This window comes from Calypte anna, chromosome 17 (assembly GCF_003957555.1).
Source record: "Calypte anna isolate BGI_N300 chromosome 17, bCalAnn1_v1.p, whole genome shotgun sequence".
In the NCBI taxonomy this organism is placed as follows: domain Eukaryota; kingdom Metazoa; phylum Chordata; class Aves; order Apodiformes; family Trochilidae; genus Calypte; species Calypte anna.
The window spans coordinates 1,554,497-1,571,484 of NC_044262.1; the positions used below are offsets into that span (position 1 = coordinate 1,554,497).

The 16,988-nt window shown below is 60.6% G+C and overlaps 3 protein-coding genes across 4 annotated transcripts; all 3 read right to left on the bottom strand.

The window, feature by feature from the left end:
* Positions 1-206: 206 nt before the first annotated feature.
* On the bottom strand, positions 207-2,763 carry LRRC26 (leucine rich repeat containing 26). Its single transcript, XM_030461100.1, has 2 exons — positions 2,107-2,763; positions 207-1,222 (listed from the first exon to the last, which is right to left on the bottom strand). The coding sequence occupies exons 1-2, from the start codon at positions 2,660-2,662 to the stop codon at positions 963-965; spliced, it is 816 nt and encodes a 271-aa protein (XP_030316960.1). The 5' UTR covers positions 2,663-2,763; the 3' UTR covers positions 207-962.
* Positions 2,764-4,698: 1,935 nt separating this feature from the next.
* Positions 4,699-5,877, bottom strand: RNF224 (ring finger protein 224). The gene is made up of 2 exons (XM_008499360.2): positions 5,811-5,877; positions 4,699-5,206 (listed from the first exon to the last, which is right to left on the bottom strand). The coding sequence occupies exon 2, from the start codon at positions 5,203-5,205 to the stop codon at positions 4,699-4,701; it is 507 nt and encodes a 168-aa protein (XP_008497582.2). The 5' UTR covers position 5,206; positions 5,811-5,877.
* Positions 5,878-9,385: 3,508 nt separating this feature from the next.
* On the bottom strand, positions 9,386-11,666 carry CYSRT1 (cysteine rich tail 1). 2 transcript variants are annotated; one of them, XM_030461255.1, is made up of 2 exons: positions 11,596-11,666; positions 9,386-11,035 (listed from the first exon to the last, which is right to left on the bottom strand). In XM_030461255.1, exon 2 carries the CDS (start codon positions 10,999-11,001, stop codon positions 10,603-10,605), a length of 399 nt encoding a protein of 132 aa, XP_030317115.1. In that variant the 5' UTR covers positions 11,002-11,035; positions 11,596-11,666; the 3' UTR covers positions 9,386-10,602. The 2 variants fall into 2 exon arrangements, with proteins under 2 accessions (XP_030317115.1, XP_030317116.1); XM_030461256.1 differs by having other exon boundaries at positions 11,583-11,656.
* Positions 11,667-16,988: the final 5,322 nt, after the last annotated feature.

The window sequence follows — 16,988 nt, forward strand, 5'->3', positions numbered from 1 at the left end:
TGCCAGCACCCCAAGCACCTTCCCTACAGGTGCTGTGGGCAGGTATGGGGGCACCAGCCTTGGGGAAGCATCTGGCATCAGCCAGGATGGTCGTGAGCAGCTCCAGCCAGGGCAACACTGCATCCCACCTCCTGCCAAGGTGGAAAACTCACCTGCAACGTGGTACCAAGCCCCAGCAGTGTGAAATGCCTTCTCCTTGCCCCAGCCGAGCAGAGGGGTTCCCCTGAAGGTGGGCAGCCTTTGCAGCCAGGATTTTCAGGCAGCAGCTGAGGTCTGTGATCATCATCCCACTGACTGCAGTGGCTCCATCAAGTTCATCTCGCTCCAGCTGAGAATTTGGACCCATTCTACTTTATACGTCAATGTAACATTAATACCAAGTTTTTGCAAGAGCTCAGTAAAGTCTAAACTGGATCATGAAGTGGTTTATTCTGGTGCCTTGTGCCTCTTTCCTTCTCTGCCTTCTGGCAAAGCTGGCAGGGAGCCCCGAGCTGAATCAGAGCCTCACCCAGCACTGCTGCAGGGTTTGAAAAGAGTAAAAGATGGAGGGAGGGATGGAGAAACCAGGAGGAGAAAGGGCAGGAGGTGCAGGGAGGACTGGGAGGGAAGGGATATCACCATTATGGGATGCCAGGCTGATGGCCAGGCCTGGCAACGGGGGCTGGGGACAGTCTGGAACTGAAGGGTGAGCTGGAGAAGGATCAGCTGGCAAGCCCCAGGAAGGAGATGTGCAGGTCTGAGGTGGTTGGGGGCAACCCCCTGAGACACTGAGAGCAGCTGCAGCCCATGTCCTGCCGCGGGGCTGAGCTGGGGTTTGGCATCATCTCAGGGGTTCTGGGAGGAAGAAAAGGGGTTTCCAGGCACGGAGCATCCACTCACTGGTCCACGAGAAATGTTTGCAAGAGGGGGATAGAGGCAGGTGGAGAAGGGCATGGACCACCTCCTGGCCTGGCCACCCTCCCTCAGTGGCCCCCACAGATGTGGGGTCTCCTCCAGGAGTCGGGTTCCCTGCGTAGGTGCTGGCAAAACACTGTGATGGAGCCCATGAAGGTGCAGAAGAAGATGCTGGCCATGAAGCAGAAGGGTCCAATGATGAAGAAGGCAATGTAGTGCTGAACAGTGAGTGAGGTCTCCTGACACTGTGTGAAGGACTCATTCCTGAGGTCCATGATTGGATAATTATTCAGCTGCTCTGGAGCTCTGCAGAGGAGCAAAGTCTTCTCTGGAAGAGAAAAGCATCTCTGACAGGGACAGTTGTCAAGGGCAGAGGGGACAGCAGGTCTGTATGGGACAGATGGGACCAGGGCAGAAGAGAGATGAGGGTGACCAAGATCACCCATGGCAGCGTACAAAGAAGGGAAGCTGTGAGGGCTCAGGGCTCATCAGTGTCCTGTGACCTGAGGAGTGGGTTGGGATGGGATGGGATGGAATGGGGAGGTGGGCACAGTACTGGAGAGGGCACTAGGAAATAGATCTGGCCAGGACAACAGATGGGGCAAGAAAAGGGGTGAGGTGGGCTCCTGGAGGACTGATCTGGGGAAAAGTGACCAGGCAGCATGGAGATGCCCCAGATGCTCCCAGCCAGCACAAGTGACAAGTGTCCACCTGAGGAGTGGGTGGCTGTGGGGAGGGACACCTTGCTGGCAGAGCTGGCTCCTCATTTCTCCCTTAAGTTCATGGGCTGAAGATGTGGGATCAGACCCATGTTCACAAAGGTCCTGGGGAAGGAGCTGAAGGCACTGAGGCCTGGTTGGATCAGCAGTGATGCCCACCCCAGCCCACAGGCTCTTCTTGCCCCCCCAGGTGCTCCTTGCCCAGCACCCCTTGCCCCCAGTGCAGCAGGACTGGGTTCAGCACTGGTTGGGTCCCCTTGCTGGGACATTGCCCAGGCAATCCCTGCTGGTCACCAAGGGTGGAGACCAGGAGCCAAGCCCAGGGCTGCCTCCCCCCATGCAGGCAGAGGAGCTGCCACGGCTGGAGGTTCTGGAGAACCTCACCCTGCCCTCACAGGCACAGACCCCACAAGCAGCCGGGGTGCTGGGTCCCTGAGGGGGTCCAGCATGGAGCAGGAGGGGGTCTTGGGGACAGAGTCCTGCGGGCACTCACCTTGCACTTTTTCCCTGTTGTGGCTGAGCCAGCGCCAGAGGGGCCGAATGCTGCAGCTGCACACCCAGGGGTTGTCCTGCAGAAGGAGACCTTGGAGCTGGGGCAGGACCTCCGCCAGCCCAGGCTCCAGCTCCCTCAGCCTGTTGCTGCCCAGGTTGAGCATGACCAGGCTGGTGAGGGGCAGGAAGGTGTCGGGGCTCAGCACGGTCAAGCGGTTGTTGCTGAGGTCCAGGTCCCGCAGCGCCCCGAGCCCCAGCAGCGCCCGGCTGTGGATCAGCCCCAGATGGTTGTGGGGCAGGCTGAGCAGCAACAGCTTCGGCAGGGGAGGGAAGGAACCCGGCCCCAGCACCGCGATGAAGTTGTAACCAAGCCACAGGGCGCTGGTGTTGGTGGAAAGGCTCTGGGGCACCTCCCGGAGCCCGTGCTGGCTGCAGTCAGCCTCTCCCGAGGAGCAGCGGCAGGCACTGGGACAGGCTGGGGAGGGCAGCGGCCCCAGGAGAAGCAGACAGCTCAGCTGGAAAGCCAGCACCCTGCCAGGGACCCTCCTGCACCCCATGGCTCTGGACAGAGCTTCCAGACCTCCGGTGCTGGGTTCCCCCCTGGGCAGGGTCCCTCAGTGCCAGCGCCTTGCCCAGCCAGAGCCGGGTGGTGCTGAGCAGGGTGCTGGGTGTGCTGGGCTTCCCACAGCCACGAGCATTTCCTCACCACCCCCCGGCTGTGAACCCGGACCTGGTTTTCCTCCGGGGTGGAGCTGCATTTTTTTTCAGCAAATATTTCTGCTGTGATGCCAGCCCTGGCAAGGTGCTGAGCCATGCCCGTGTCCCACCCTCTGCCAGGCACTGCTCCAGCCAGGTGAGCTGCCAGCTCTGTGGGGCCTGGCATTAACTTCTTGTGTGTTCTGCAGGCTTGAGAGCTGGGAAAAAGCAAACCCAGACCCACCTCTTGGCCTCCCTCCTCCCCACTGGGCAACTGCCTCACCAGCCAGGTGCAGGGGGAGTATGGAACCAGGACCCCTGTAGCTGCCTAGGGTGGGACAAATCACATCCTCAGCAGGTCTAACCCCATCTTCTGTGCTGGCCCACTATATCCAGAAGTCCTCAACAGGATTAGACCTCTGCTGGGAGTCATTGCTACCCCACTGAGCCCAGACCCTTCCCTGGTCTCTCTTTGCCTCTGGAAGGTGAGCAGAAGCCTTGCCCAAGGGAGGGAGGGGGGTGGGATGTCAGTCCCAGGGACCACCTTTCTCCTCCCCAGCCTGGCCACACTTCTGCATGCACAGGGAGGGACATCCAGGACCCCCGGAGCTGAAGTTGTGGGAAAGGTGAGCTGGCTGGCCTGCAGCCACCCAAAACTTGTTTACCTTCACCCCAGCAGGGCATTGCTGGGATGAGAGGGCTCAAAGTCTGCCCCCACCCTGTTTACACCTGCTCTGGTTCCAAAACCACACAAAGGTCTTCAGCAGAAGGCTGGAGAGATGTCACCTCCCAGCACCCACCACCCTGCACAGAGCTCAGAGGCTGGAGATGGCAGCTCCACATCCCACCCACAGGGATGGGAGCAGGGATCTGGCACAGGGACACTGCCCTCTGCTCACACCTTTGCAGCAACTTTGGGAGCACCCTGGTCCCTGAGGTCCCCTGTCACCTCTGACCCATGGTTCAAGGGCTGGAAGGGCAACAGGGCAGCACATGGCTGCACCCTGGGCCAGGACCAGGATGTTCCCAAATCTGGGACAGGAGCAGCAAGCAGGCAGTTTATTAATAGCAGCCAGAGGAGCTTTGGTTTGTTTATCTATCCTGCAGCAAACTCACTTTGCTGCATTAATCCCCATCTGGAAATAATTCAGAAGAATCCTCCAGCCCAGCCCAGCACTCAACCCACAGCCACGTGGAGCTGCAGCACTGGCTCATCCCACCACCAGCTGCTGGATAGATGGAGAACTGAATTATTAAGGAGCCCTCTCTCAAAATGTTCTTCCCCCTTCAAGGGCTGCACCCGACCATTCCCTGCAGGCACTGGGGATCAGGTGAGGAGTGCAAAATTCATTGAACAAGAAACCAAACCACAAACCCTGTTAAAATCGAGGCCATTTCTGCTTTTGTGCTCAGAGAGCCCAGGAGGCTGCAAACACAGCTCCTCTCTCAGTCCCTCACTGCCAGCATGCTGCTCACCCCCTGCCATGGCCAGGGAGATGTCCCCAGTGCCTGCTGGGGACACGGGTCAAGTGTGGGGTTGGTGTTTTCAGGGTCTGGACACAGTCCCTGGAGCACGGCTGTGTCCCTGAGCTTCTGTGTCCCCTGCCTGCTCCATGCTGCAATGCTGTGTGCACGGAGAAGCCAGCTGTGAGCAATCCCTGGGACAATGACATGGAGACATCCCTCATGGCTGGACCAGGTTTCTGAGGTCTCAGAGTGAGGTGTGGGCAGGATGAGACATCCTCATCTCCCCCCCCCGTAGCACCCAAATCCCAGCAGAATGAAGAAGCAAGCCCCAGGATGCCAGTACAGCCCCACCACTACTGTCCATGGCATAAGGTCCCCAAAAAAGGGTCTCAGCCACCCCCCCGGATGCTCAGCTGTCCAGTCCCCATGCTCAGCTCTCGAAGGTGGCTGTCACCCCGCAGCACAGGCAGGGCCGGCAGCAGCCACGCCGGGGGAACAGCACAGGAGGCACCGGCTCTTGGCACAGCCCCGCCGGCTGCTGGGTCACCACCTTCTCCTTGCCTGAGCCTTTGGTGGCCGAGTCAGGCTGGGACCTGCCGGCCCCCCGGGGATGCTCCTTGTCAGCCTTGACGATGAGGAAGGTGGCCAGGTCGAGGTCGAGCATGGCGACCCCGCCGCGGGGCGTGGGGGTGTTTTGGCGGCACTGCGGGCAAGGGATCCAGCGCTGCTCGTTGGCCACGGCATCCAAACGCTTCAGACAGGCTTGGCAGAAGGTGTGACCGCAGTAAAGCCGTCGGGGCAGGCGGCTGCTCAGGTCGTAGGAGCAGAAGCAGATGATGCACTCGAGCCGCTGGCTGCCCCGGCTCGGGGTGCGGGAGTGTGCCCTGCTACACGGCCCTGGGTCCTCTGCCCGGGGGCTACCACCAGCCTGGGACATGCTGGGAAGGGGTGAGAGGAACCATCAGACTCACAGCCAGAGTGAAAACACCTCCCGGTGCGGCTGATGCATGGGAGATACGGGGAGCAGCACCACGGGGTGGATTCCCAGGAGCATCCCAGGTTCCCTGCCCAACATCGCTGCCTGCTGCCTGCCCCGGGGACAGCCCTGCCTAGAAAAGCAGGACCTTGGCACTACAGGTGGCTCTGCACATCCGAGGGGGACACCTTGTCCTTAGTGCCACCACTGTGTCTCAGCATGGAGCTCTGCCAAGCGTCCCTTATGTGCCGTGGGGGATTGGGGATCAGTGGGATCAGTTCAGGGGAGCAGTGACACTGACCAGGCAGTGCCACATCCTTGCTCCTCCCCAGCTCAGGGCCATGCCAGGCTGCCTTGGCATGGCTGTCAGCAGCAGGAGACAAGCTTGCAGCATGATGGGGAGAAGTAGGAGCCCAGCATCATCTTAAGGGGGGTCTGGCACCCACCAGCATAGTTGCAAATCTGTCCTGGAAGTCACCAAGGCTCCAGTCCCTCTCCACCAGTGACCTCAAGTGTTTGGGTACACATGGGTATCCCTCCCTTCCTCCCCTGCCCCCCATCCCTACCTCTCCTGAGGTGCTCCCCCAGTCCCTCAGGGGAGGTGTCAGAAGTGCTGTGCCATCCCGGGGGGCTGTGGCAGTCCCATGGGGACCATGGGGGGTCCGAGTCACCAGCAGAGTTCCAGCCAGGTCCTGGTGGATGCTGGTGGCACTGGGAAGGAGCTCACTTTTCAGGGACAGGCAGGCTATCGGATTAGCTGCTGGGAAGCCAAGCCTGGGAGATTGGGTTACAAGAACCAGGCTAACAAAGACCTCTGAAATCCAAGCCCCAGGAGCAGCCACTGACCACTCTCTGCTGCTTCATTAGCAGAAGAAACAGTCCCACAAAGCTGAGGAGGTCTGGGCTTCACTCCGAGTGGACAGGGCTTGGACATCAGCTGGGCAGCAGTAGAGGAGCCTCCCACATCTTCCACATCCACATGTTGGCCAGGAACATCTGGGCAAATGTTGGCCAGCTGAACCACCCTGTTGTCCCCAGGCAGCCTCCAGGCCCTGGGGATGTCTGTGACTGGAGAAGGGGACACAGGGAGGCTCTGGGCTCGTGGGGGTGGAGGGGCTGAGGATGGATGGGGACACCAAGGCTCCATCTGGTGCCCAGGTGTGGGGCCCAAAGCCCCTGGGGGATGAGTTACCCTCGGCTCTGCCAGGGTTGATGCCCATCACCAGGCTGGGTACATCCTAGCACCCCTCAGTGACACGAGCAAGGTTCATGCTTGACCCACACATGACCCAGGGGAGGTGACAGCACCAGGGTGGTGGCAGCTCTGGCCCCGCAGCCACCAGCCCCGGCAGTGCCGCAGCCTCTGCAGGGAGGGCTGTCCCGGCAGAGGAGCCTGATAAAGGTCCAAGATCCTGGACCGAAGATCCTGGAGGAGAAAAGCACATCCTGGAGCCTGCCAGGACACCCAGCAGCATTTCTGCCTGGCAGCAGTAGAGGGCAGCAGCTCCTGCTCCAGGCTGCAGCAGTGCGGGCAGAGCCCGGCAGCTCTCTCCTGCTCACCGGGAATTCAGCAGCCTCGGGCCGTGTTCCCAGCACTCCACGGCAGGAAAAACTGGGAGGGATGAAGACCTGGAGTCTCACAGGGTCACCGGGCTCTGCAGAAAAACTCCAGCCCTTGATGGCGGGGTGGGGAACGCAGCAGCAGAGGAGGCAGCTCAGCCCCTCCGGGGTGCAGTGGCCACATCCTGACACAGGGTGCTGAGATACCTTTTGCAACAGGTTTCCCCAGGCAGTGCCCATGGGTGTGCACTGTGTCCCCAGGTGCAGGGATGTCTCCCCAGGGCAGGGCATGCCCTCCCCTTGCTGTGACAGGGACCTGAGTTTCAGCCAGACTCTCCAGTCAGGGTGGGTGCACAGGCAGTGTGCCCTGGGTCAATCACAAACCAGCTGTGTGGGACCCTTGCTGTGCCCTGGCATCTTGGGGTGGGTGGCAGCACCCTAGAGGTGGCATCCTGGGCAGAGCTGGTGCCTGATGGGCAGGGTGTGCTCCCTACAGGGCCCTGTGCCCAGGGGCATGCAGGCAGCTGGGTGTTGCAAGACAAACCTCTCATAGGGTACGATGCTCCAAGGTCCAACCAGGTGTTCCAGCCGAAACTCACAAACAGTGCTCTGAGTCTATAGCCCTCAGGGTTGCCTAGCCTGGATCAGTGCTACTGCTCCAAGAGCCACTGACCTCTCTGCTGGCTTGCTCAGGACTGAGCTGAGCCTGTGCTTCAAGCCTCACCTTTTATCGGCCCCCTAATCCTGCTCATGCGCAGTTAGGGCCCCCCTTAATCAGGCACAGGTGGGCTTAACACAAGCTCATGCCCACCTGGCAATTAATGGCACCTGGTTGCCTCATTTCACTACAGCTGGGTGCTGAGGGATGTCTGGCCGTGTCCCAAAGCTTTCACGAAGTCACACTGCCACCCAAAGCAGGGTGGTGTCCTGACTCCACGAGGAGAGGAATGGAGCTGGAGGGTGCCAGTCCCTTTTGGCCATAAGAACAGGATCAGAGAACCACAAGGTGATTCAGGTTGGAAGGGGCTTTTATAGCTCACCTTGCCCAATGACAAGCACAGGGGGGAAATGTGTTTTCCTCTTCCCAAAACTGATCCTCTGGAGCTGCAGGGACCTTTGCCCAGTGGGGCAGGGAGTGGCACCCTCAGGGGAGTGCAAAGGTCTGAAGCAGAGGAGCCAGAGCCCAGCATCACTACCCACACTGCACACCCAGGAGGTGGCACCCACCCAGTACCACCCTCCGCACCCCTGAGAAGACAAAAGGAGCACCCTGGGACCCTGCAGGCAGCTGCTCATGACACCCAGAGAGCCCTGCTAAGGTCTGGAGGGAGCATCCCCTCCCCTTCCCACCCCCTGCCTTTCCTGCTGCCTCCAGTTTAATCATTGCAGGTGTCTGGCAGGCACTGCTCTGCCCGGCCCCTCCTCCTTGTTTGCTGTCACCCCGGGGTTAGGCAGAGCCAAGGGCAGTGGTGACACATGGCACTGCCAGCAGACACTGCACCCTGCCAGTGCCCAACCCAGCTCATCCCTCATCCCCCTGGTGCCAGCCCTGCCAGCCTGGGGCTCTCAGAGGTGTCACACACCCCCCTTGGGGACAGAGCTCCCTCTCCAAACCACATTTGTCCCCGCAGGGTATGTGGGACCCCTGGGACACAGAGCACGCACTGAGGGATGGGGCTTCCAGCCAAGCCAAGGTGGTGACACCAGGTCCTGGCTCTGTGGCCAGGCAGAGTTGGCTCTGGGGACACCAAAGCAAACAAGGAGGGGTCTGTCTGTCCCCACACCACCACTGCCCATGGTCCAGGCAGGGCAAGCAGGAGAGGGACTTGTGCAGGGCTGTGTCCCTGCCACCCTCCTCTGCAGGAGGGAACTGGGCCAGGCAGGGGGCTCGGGGAGGTGAGGGGGGCAACCTGGGCCTGCCTTGGGATTTCAAGGGCTTCCAAACAGTGTTGGACTTCTGGTGGTGGTGAGATCCCAGTGCTGATGGGCTCCCAGGGGTGGTGGACTCCCAGTTCCAGTGGAATCCTGGTGGTAGTGGGCTGGGGGGCTCCCAACAATGGTGAGTTTCCTGTGGGTTTCCAGTTCTGGTAGGATCCCAGTGCTGGTGGGACCTTGGTGGTGGTGGAATTCAAGCAGTTGTGGGTTTCCAGTGCTGGTGGGTCTCCCAGTGGGGACAGTGCCACAAAGGCCACTCAGCTGACCCAGCCAGGAACTTACCTCATCCCCAGCCTCCCCCAAAGCCAAGCTCTCTCTTTCCAAAAGCCAGGACAGCTTGGCAGGCTGGGCTGGGCAGCAGCCAACCTCCCCAGGCAGGCAGGCTGGAGTGACTGGGCCCAGGCTGGCATCAGGACAGCAGGACAACAGGACAGCAGGACAACAGGACACCTGGCAACTGCAGAGCTCAGGGTGCCACTGCCACAAGTCAGCACCACAACAGTTATGGATGGAGAGGAGAGGGCTCTGTGCCCCCTCTGCTGCCCTGCCCATCCTGCCAAGACAAGGAAGAAATGACACAGGAATCCCGGAAAACCCAGGGCGGAGGGAAGAGGCGTCCCTTGGCAGGGAGGAGATGGCTGTAGTTTTATTTGCAGCACCCTGAAGTCATCAGCAAACATACGCAGTCTTTCCGAGCCCCTGCCCTGCAGGCAGGCGGGTCCTGCAGCAGCCTCCTGGCACCAGGACCACCCGTGGGACGCCAACACCACAGCTGCCCATGAGACACCAACACAACAGCGGGCTTGTTCCAGGACAGCAGCCCAAACCCCAGCCAAAAACCCAGCCTGGAGCCGCCCCTGCAGCTCCTGGCTCCTCGCTTCCCTTCCCCCATGCCCAGGAGGTTGCAGAAGGAAAAACGCTGGGAGTCTTCATTCCAACCAGGGTGCCCCAGGGCTACCAAGTGCTGGAGCTGGGCCAGCAATTCACACACTGGACCTGTCCCCAGTGCAGTGCAGAGCCACAGACTGGGATGTGGATGGGGTGAAGGGCTGTGCCTCCCTGCAAGCCTGGCAGGAGGAACCAAAGGGGGCCGGGGCTTTCCTGGCATTGAGACATTGCTGCCCACAGCCATGCTGTGCTGCCCTGGAGCACTGCCCAGCACCCTGCCATGGTGTGTCTGTCTGTCCTTCCTGTCCCCATCCCTCTGTCCCATGGGTAGCCTGGTAAGGGGGAGCAGTGCCCATCCAGAGCTTGGCACAGGGGTCTGCAGCCCCCTTTGATACTGTGGGAGGGACTGATCAGTTCTGGGGAGGTGAGTCCCCATCCTGGCTGAGACCATGTCCCCTCTCCACTGCTCCAAGACAGAGATGAAGATGATGATGATGATGATGATGATGATGATGATGATGCCCTCCTCTGCCACCCCCCCAGAGCTGCCATAACCCAACCCTGCCCACCAGCAGTGCCCCAGCCCCAGAGCAGAGGGGTTCCTGGCAAGAGCAGGCTGGCAGGGGCAGTGTGCAGGATCAGAGGCTCTCAGTGCTGCCCCGTCCCCAGTGCAGGCACTTCTCAATGGCATCTCCATTGGCACACATCATCTTCAAGGCTTCCAGGGCTCAGCATAGCTGGGGGAACCTCTCCTCCTCCTCCCTCATGCCCCACACTGGGCTCTCAGGACTTGGCAGGTGCCCATCACCGGTGTGTCTGGCTGCAGAGCTCATGGATGAAAAGCAAAGGCAAAGTCCAGCCAGTGTCACCTCCCTGCTGACAGCTCTGCTGGGCATCAAGGCAGCTCCCTGGGGTGCCCAAGCTGGGCACTCATGTCCCCTCCAGGCCACCTGGCCTTGTCCCATGGTCTGACCCTCAGGAGATGATGCAGCAGCACTTTCTGCAGCAGGGGCAGCACTTACAGCAGCTGCATTCCCCTGCAGCCTCCTGCTCCTGGCCCTTGGGGGGCTTGTCCAGGGTGATGGTGTAGAAGGAGCCGGGCGATTCCCCATTGGGCATCCTCAGGCTGCCATAGGGGTTGTAGGGACGGGACCAGGACTTTTCTGTGGAAATGGTTGGGCTGTTCCAGCTGGCAGCAGGGTCTGGCTGCTCCCCCACACTGTAGATGGGCACGGCTGCAGGGTTGGAAATGACAGTGGGCTCATCCTTCAGGTAGCGAGTGATGAAGCTCTGCTGAAACTGGTCCCTCGGGATGTTGACACTGGCATAGGGGTTCTCCAGGCTGACACCACGATCCATGCTCCCCCTTACCATCAGCACACGTGGCCTGGCTGGCACTGACCACCTCCTGTGACACAGAAACCCCGTTACCTTGGGTGTGGGGGTGTCAGTGCTGGGACTGTTCTCACAGCACGGGGAAGGGACCCCCAGCAGACCCCACGGGTTTGGGATCAGGGTGCAGAGCTGCGCCCTCCCTCCCTGCCAGCCCAGGGGACCCTGACGTGCAAACTCTACACTTCGGTCGTGTGGCCCTGATGGCAGAGACAGGAGGGGAGGCAGGAGAGGGGGAAAGCTGGGCAGGGAGCCACGGGGATGGGCAGGGTGCTGGGGGGTGGGAGCAGGTGGGTGGGAGACAGGGTGCAGGTAGAGCAATGGGATGGGACCTTCTGGGAGGAAAAGGGGCTCAGAGGTGGGGGGCAGGCACTGGGGAAGAAGGAAGGTGCAGGGAAAAGGAGAGGGAGGGGAAGGAGGGGACAGGACAGGGGCAGCAGGGAGAGGGGTAGGGAACGGGGCAGGAGGGGGGAGAAGGGACACAGGGGGTAGGGGAAGGGCGCAGGCAGAAGGGGACAGGGAAGGGACAGAGGGAGCGGGCAGGGTGCAGGCAGCGGGCTCACCCTCGGCACTCACCACCCGCGAAGTTCGGGCCGGCTCCGGACCCTCTCTGCCTCCCGCCGGGCTTCCTCCAGAGCGGCCCTGCCCGACCCACTGGCCCGCCCCGAACCACCTCCGCCCGCCCCGACCGACCGACCGACCCACCGGCCCGCCCAGACCGGGTCCGGCCCTCCCCGACCGACCGGCCCGACCCTCCCTCCCCGACCGACAGACCGACCGGACCGCCCCGAACCGCCCTGAACCGGCTGCAACGGCAACAGGCAGGGGCACAAGGAACTGGGCACCAGTATCGGGTCTGGGCACTGGCCAGAGGTGTGGGGAAGGGGACACTGGGCACTGGGCAAGACCACCAGTACCGAGCATCGTGTGCCAGGCGCCAGCACCAGCCACTGGTACCGCTGGCATTGGGCACCGGTTCTGACAGCAGACGCCAGAATAGGCACTGGTGTGGGGCACCAGGACCTGGCACTGACACCAGTACAGCCACCAGTACCATCCACTGGCACCAGCACCGGTTCCGGGCAGCCGGCAGGGGCAGTGGTGGGGACTTTCCCTCTCTGGTCCCTCCTAAAGTTTGCCTTGCCCTGTAAAGGGGCTCAGTGGCCTCCAAGGGAGTGGAGGGAAGGGAGTTGGGGGGGCTGGGATTTTTTTTTGGAGAATCTGGGAGGTCAACCTCTCCAAAGCTCTAGCACTGGGGCCCCGGGAAGCTCCGTGCCTCAGTTTCCCCACTGAGGACTGAGAGCAGAGAACATGCTGTGCACCACCAGTATCCCAGCACCCAACTCCTGGGTACTGAAAGCTTCAAAACATCTGCATAGACACCCCAGAACCTCTCTGCTCCTGCAGGGTCACCAGGAGAAGAGGCAGGAGCAGCCCTTGTCCCTTCTCTGGGCCTCGCTGCTGCCAGCACCACCAGACTTGCTCCTTTTGGCTTTTTGCCCCAGATTGCCATTCCCTGCCCTGAGCAGAAGCAGCTCTGCTGGCAGGGTCATTCTCCATCTGGTGCAGGCAACGAGGAAGACCTGCAGCCCCGCAGCCCCAGCTGGAGAGTTACCACCCATCCAGGAGCAGAAACCCCTAATCTGGAGCCTGAAATTCAAACATTTAATTTCTTGGCAAGATACGACTCTCAAGCAGCACCTGGGAGGGTTCAGAGGTGATGGAGAATCTTCAGGTGGAAAAACTGCTGCTCCAGAGCCCAGGCTGTTGCTCTGGAGTTGTCCTGTGTGGAACTCACTGAGCAGGTGCTTGGGAGCTGGGCACTCCTTGAGTAAATGAGGAGCAGAGCTGATGTGTAGCTAGTGGCTGCTTTAAAAAGCCGAATTTCCTGCAATTGTTTGCAGGGAGGGGTGGGGAAATCAACAGAAAAAAAACCAACCAAAAACGTGGTGCCCACCCAGGCAGCCTCCTGTGCCAGAGGAGGTGATGGAGAGGGAGGTCCTCACAAGGTGCCTTGGTGCTTCCAGAGAAAGGTGCTCTTGCCAAGCAGCCCAGGAGACAACCTCAGGGATTTGAGGAGAAAAACAGAAGGAACAGGAGAAAAAGCCAACCCTTTCATCCCCCTGTTGTTTTTTTTTCTAACCAGACCCAAGAGCTGAGTTGCAGCCTGTTCCTCCTCCCAGCAGCCCAAGAATGAGAGGGCAGACACATCAAGGGGGCTGAGACCAAACAAGATTTTAGGATTTTTTTGCAGGTAAGCTGCAGTGATGACATGGGCTGCCTCGAGTCCTTGGGGCTTCACACACAGCAAAAGGGCATTAATTTTTGGAAAAAAAGGAAGCAAAACCAAACCAGGATGCCACAGGCATGTCCCACTGCTGGGCACCCTTCCCTTGGGGACAGGGAGATGTGTGGCACCTTCTCCAGCTTCTCCCCAGGGCTCTCCCAGGAACAAAGATGCAAAAACTCATGGACAAATCACATTTGTGGAATATTTCCCTCCATGACCTGGGAGAGGCAGTGCTGTGGCACTAGCACATGAGGGTGACAATGCTCTTTCCAGCCCAGCAGAGGATCCTAGAGGTAAAAGAACTCTGGGAACACAGTGGGGACACCATGTGGGTGCTGGGCACTCATCTGCTGGCCTGGCCAAGCCGTGTGGGAGGGCTGAGGATGCTGCCTGCTGCCTTTGGGCTCCCCAGCCCCTGCTGCCTGTCACCCCATGCACAGAGGATGCTCCAGTAGCAGCTCCAGAGCCCAAAACCTGACTAGTTTAGCCCCACACTGCCCTGCCAGGGGGATGCTGCATCCCTCAAGGAGTCATATAAATAACCTGGTGTCCAGACTGGTGTGGTTGGAACTGGCACGGCATGAATTGGGGGGCTGGGCTGCCATGTGCCCCTGTCCAGGCTGACACCCACTGCAGGAAGGGGGCAAGGAGACCCTTTTCTAATTGCCCACCCCACCCCCATCCCTCCCCTGCAGCCCCTGGGTCACGGTGGGGTTTGGCAGCCAGGAGGGGGAAACGAGCATTGTGGCTGCCCACTGCGGCCCAGCTGGAGGAGAAAGCAAGGATTTCCTGGCCTGGAGCGAGTCCTTCCCGTCTCCTCCCAGCCCCTGAGAGCTCTGGGGCTGAGGTTGGGATGCTCCTGATGGGATTTGGACCAGGAGCCAGGGGTTGGTCCTGTGCAGAGCTGCTGCTGAAGATGCGAGCAAGGAGGAGGCAAGGACGGAGCCCCAGCACTTTGGTGGCCACCATCCTCCTCTAGTGGCCAAATCCCCCCCCCCCCAGCTCTGTCCTACCCATGTGCAGAGCCCTGGTTCAGGCAGAGAGCACAGAGGACACGTCCACCCATGGTGTTGGTGCACCCTCACCCACAGGTGCCACAGGGACTGCCCTGGTGCCATCACACAGGGCCTTTCAGAAGAACAGTTCCAACCTCAGCCCAGCACCCATGGCAGGTTGGTGCTGCAGGATTTGTGTCCCACAAAAAAGCCATAACCTGCAGCTCCCTGCATGGAACCAGGCAGCAGCGAGCAGCCCGGGATGTCTATCAAACACTCGGCAGCAGGCAGGGAGCTGGAAAAGGGGCTGTGGGAGCCTCAGCTGGGGACACTTGGCTGGGCAGCCCACGTGCATGGCCACGGCTTGTCCTCCTTAAATGTCACCTCTGCTGCCTGCGGAGGAAAGAAGCGGGGAAGGGGCGGGGGCAGCTGCTGGACCCCTCCTCTCAAGAGGCTCCACGCAGACACCGCTTTTGCTTTCGCTGCGAGCAGGTTCCGCCCTGCTGCAACCGCACCGAGGTCTCGTACGGCAGCATCCACACCTGCCAGGAGTTTGTTAGGATAAGGGGCAGATTTCCGGCTATTTTTCCATGATTCAAAGTTTCCGCTCCTGGGGATGGCTGCGGCAGAAGGGCTGTCACCCATCTCCCGGCCCGGAGCATCCCTAGGGCTTTGCCATCCCCCTCCCTTTGGCCCCTGCCCCGGGGATGGATCGGGAATGGCCCCAGTGAAGGTTTTGCCGTGGCAGGGCAGCGCTGGTCTCCCCATGGGGAGCAGGCAGACCCCATGCAGCACCCAGCTCCCAGCAAAGCCCTTGGCTCCTCTCTCAGAGGAGGTCTGGTTTCTGTCCTGCCGCCTGCCTGTCCTCCCTCCCTCCAAACAGTCCCCGTTTGTTCGGCTCTCGGTGCCGCCTGGAGCCGGGGCCGCGTGTCTGGGCCGCCTGTGCACAAGGGCTCCTTGTTCACCACCTCCCTCCCTGCTCGCCCCTCGCCTGCTTTAGCAATTATCCCAATTAGCCGTGCCCTCGCCCTCCTCCACGGCTCTATCTCGGACCCTTGTCCCTCCCTCCTGATTCATGCTGGTGGCAGCAGTGCTGCTGCCTGCAAAGAGACAGAGGATAAAATTATGGAATTGTTTTGGTTGGAAAAGACCTTTAAGATCACTGAGTCCAACCATTCCCTCAGCACTGCCCAGGCCATCCCCACCCCATGTCCCTCAGCACCACATCTACATCACTATAAAACCCCTCCAGGGAGGATGGGGACTCCAGCCCTGCCCTGGGCAGCCTGGGCCAGGCCCTGACAACCCTTTCCAGGCAGAAATTCTTCCCCAGCTCCAACCTAAACCTCCCCTGGCACAACTTGAGGCCAAAAGTTCCTCTTGTCCCATCCCTTGTTCCTTGGGAGCAGAGCCCGACCCCCCTTGGCTCCAACCTCCTCTCAGGAGGTTGCAGAGAGCCACAAGCTCTCCCCTCAGCCTCCTCTGCTCCAGGATCAACACCCCCAGGGCCCTCAGCTGCTCCTGGGCAGAGTTGTGCTCCAGACCCTTCCCCAGCTCCATTCCCTCCCCTCAGTGTCCTTCTGGTCAAGAAGCCCCCTTTCCCAGACCAGAAATCCAGGTCAGACAATCCCCCAGCTGTTCCCTCTCCATGTCCTGTCCAGCCCCTGCCCTGCTGACTGCAGCTTGGATGCAGGGTGGGCAGCATTCTGCTGCAGCCATGGGGCAGGGACAGCCATGGGGCTGCCACTCCCAGGGTGACTCTAAGTGCCCCATCTCCCTCTGACAGCAGCCGGGGGCTCCCCGGGTTTGATCTTTACATCTCAGGGCTGTCTGTCCACTCCCATTTGTGTCTGTCAGGCTGGTGAGGGCTGCAGAGCCTGGCAGTCTGTGCTGGCACGGCAGCAGCCCCGGGCAGGCAGCCCCTGAGCTGGTACAGAGCCACCTCTGCAGCTCTGCCAGTCCCAAGCCCCCTGTGTAGCTCAGGGTCCTGTGGAAAGCCAGGGCCTGGGTGGTGGTAGCCTCCCCAGAGACCCTTCTGCCTTGCTGGGGAACAGCCCTTGTCCTCAAGCCTGCATCCATCCAAAACTCCACCTTTTCACCAGCTATAGGACCGTGAAATCTCCAGAGCACCCAGGGGCTGGGTGGGTGCTTGGTGCTCTGCTCAGCTCCCACCTGCCCCACCTCACCCCCACACGTGTCCCCAGCAGACATGGCTCGTGGTGGAACAACCCTCTCTGTCCACCCCTGTCCTGTCCTGGGGACACAGCACAGTCCCCACTGGCACCCTGATGGCTCACTCAGCCATATGGTCACCTCGGGGTCCCCTTCCAGGCTGGAGCATCAGTTTCTGCCCCATGGAAGGACCTCACCTCCCATGTCACACTGGGGATGGAGCTGGCTCTGTTTTGGGGGAACCCCAAAAAGCTGAAAATCTGCTGCAGAACCAAACTGCTTTTTCAGTGCTGGGCTGATCTTTGGAGCTCTGCCCCAGCCCAGGCAGCACCCACGAGGCACAAGCACCCATGTTGGCCCCCCCTGGTCCCACCACACTTCTGGAAGTATCTAGAAGATGCCTCTTTCTCCCTGACCCAGTTTGTGACTCTCTGCCACATCCCAGCATTGGAGCAGCACTGTCAGGTTACATGCAGAGTGCTGGGCTCTCCCTGGGAGCCAGCAAAGCAAAC

Coding starts and splice junctions, on each gene's coding strand:
- LRRC26 (XM_030461100.1), bottom strand. CDS start 2,662: ATGGGGTGCAGGAGGGTCCCTGGCAGGGTGCTGGCTTTCCAGCTGAGC. Junction 1,223..2,106: donor CAACAGGGAAAAAGTGCAAG/GTGAGTGCCCGC, acceptor TTTCTCTTCCAG/AGAAGACTTTGCTCCTCTGC.
- RNF224 (XM_008499360.2), bottom strand. CDS start 5,205: ATGTCCCAGGCTGGTGGTAGCCCCCGGGCAGAGGACCCAGGGCCGTGT.
- CYSRT1 (XM_030461255.1), bottom strand. CDS start 11,001: ATGGTAAGGGGGAGCATGGATCGTGGTGTCAGCCTGGAGAACCCCTAT.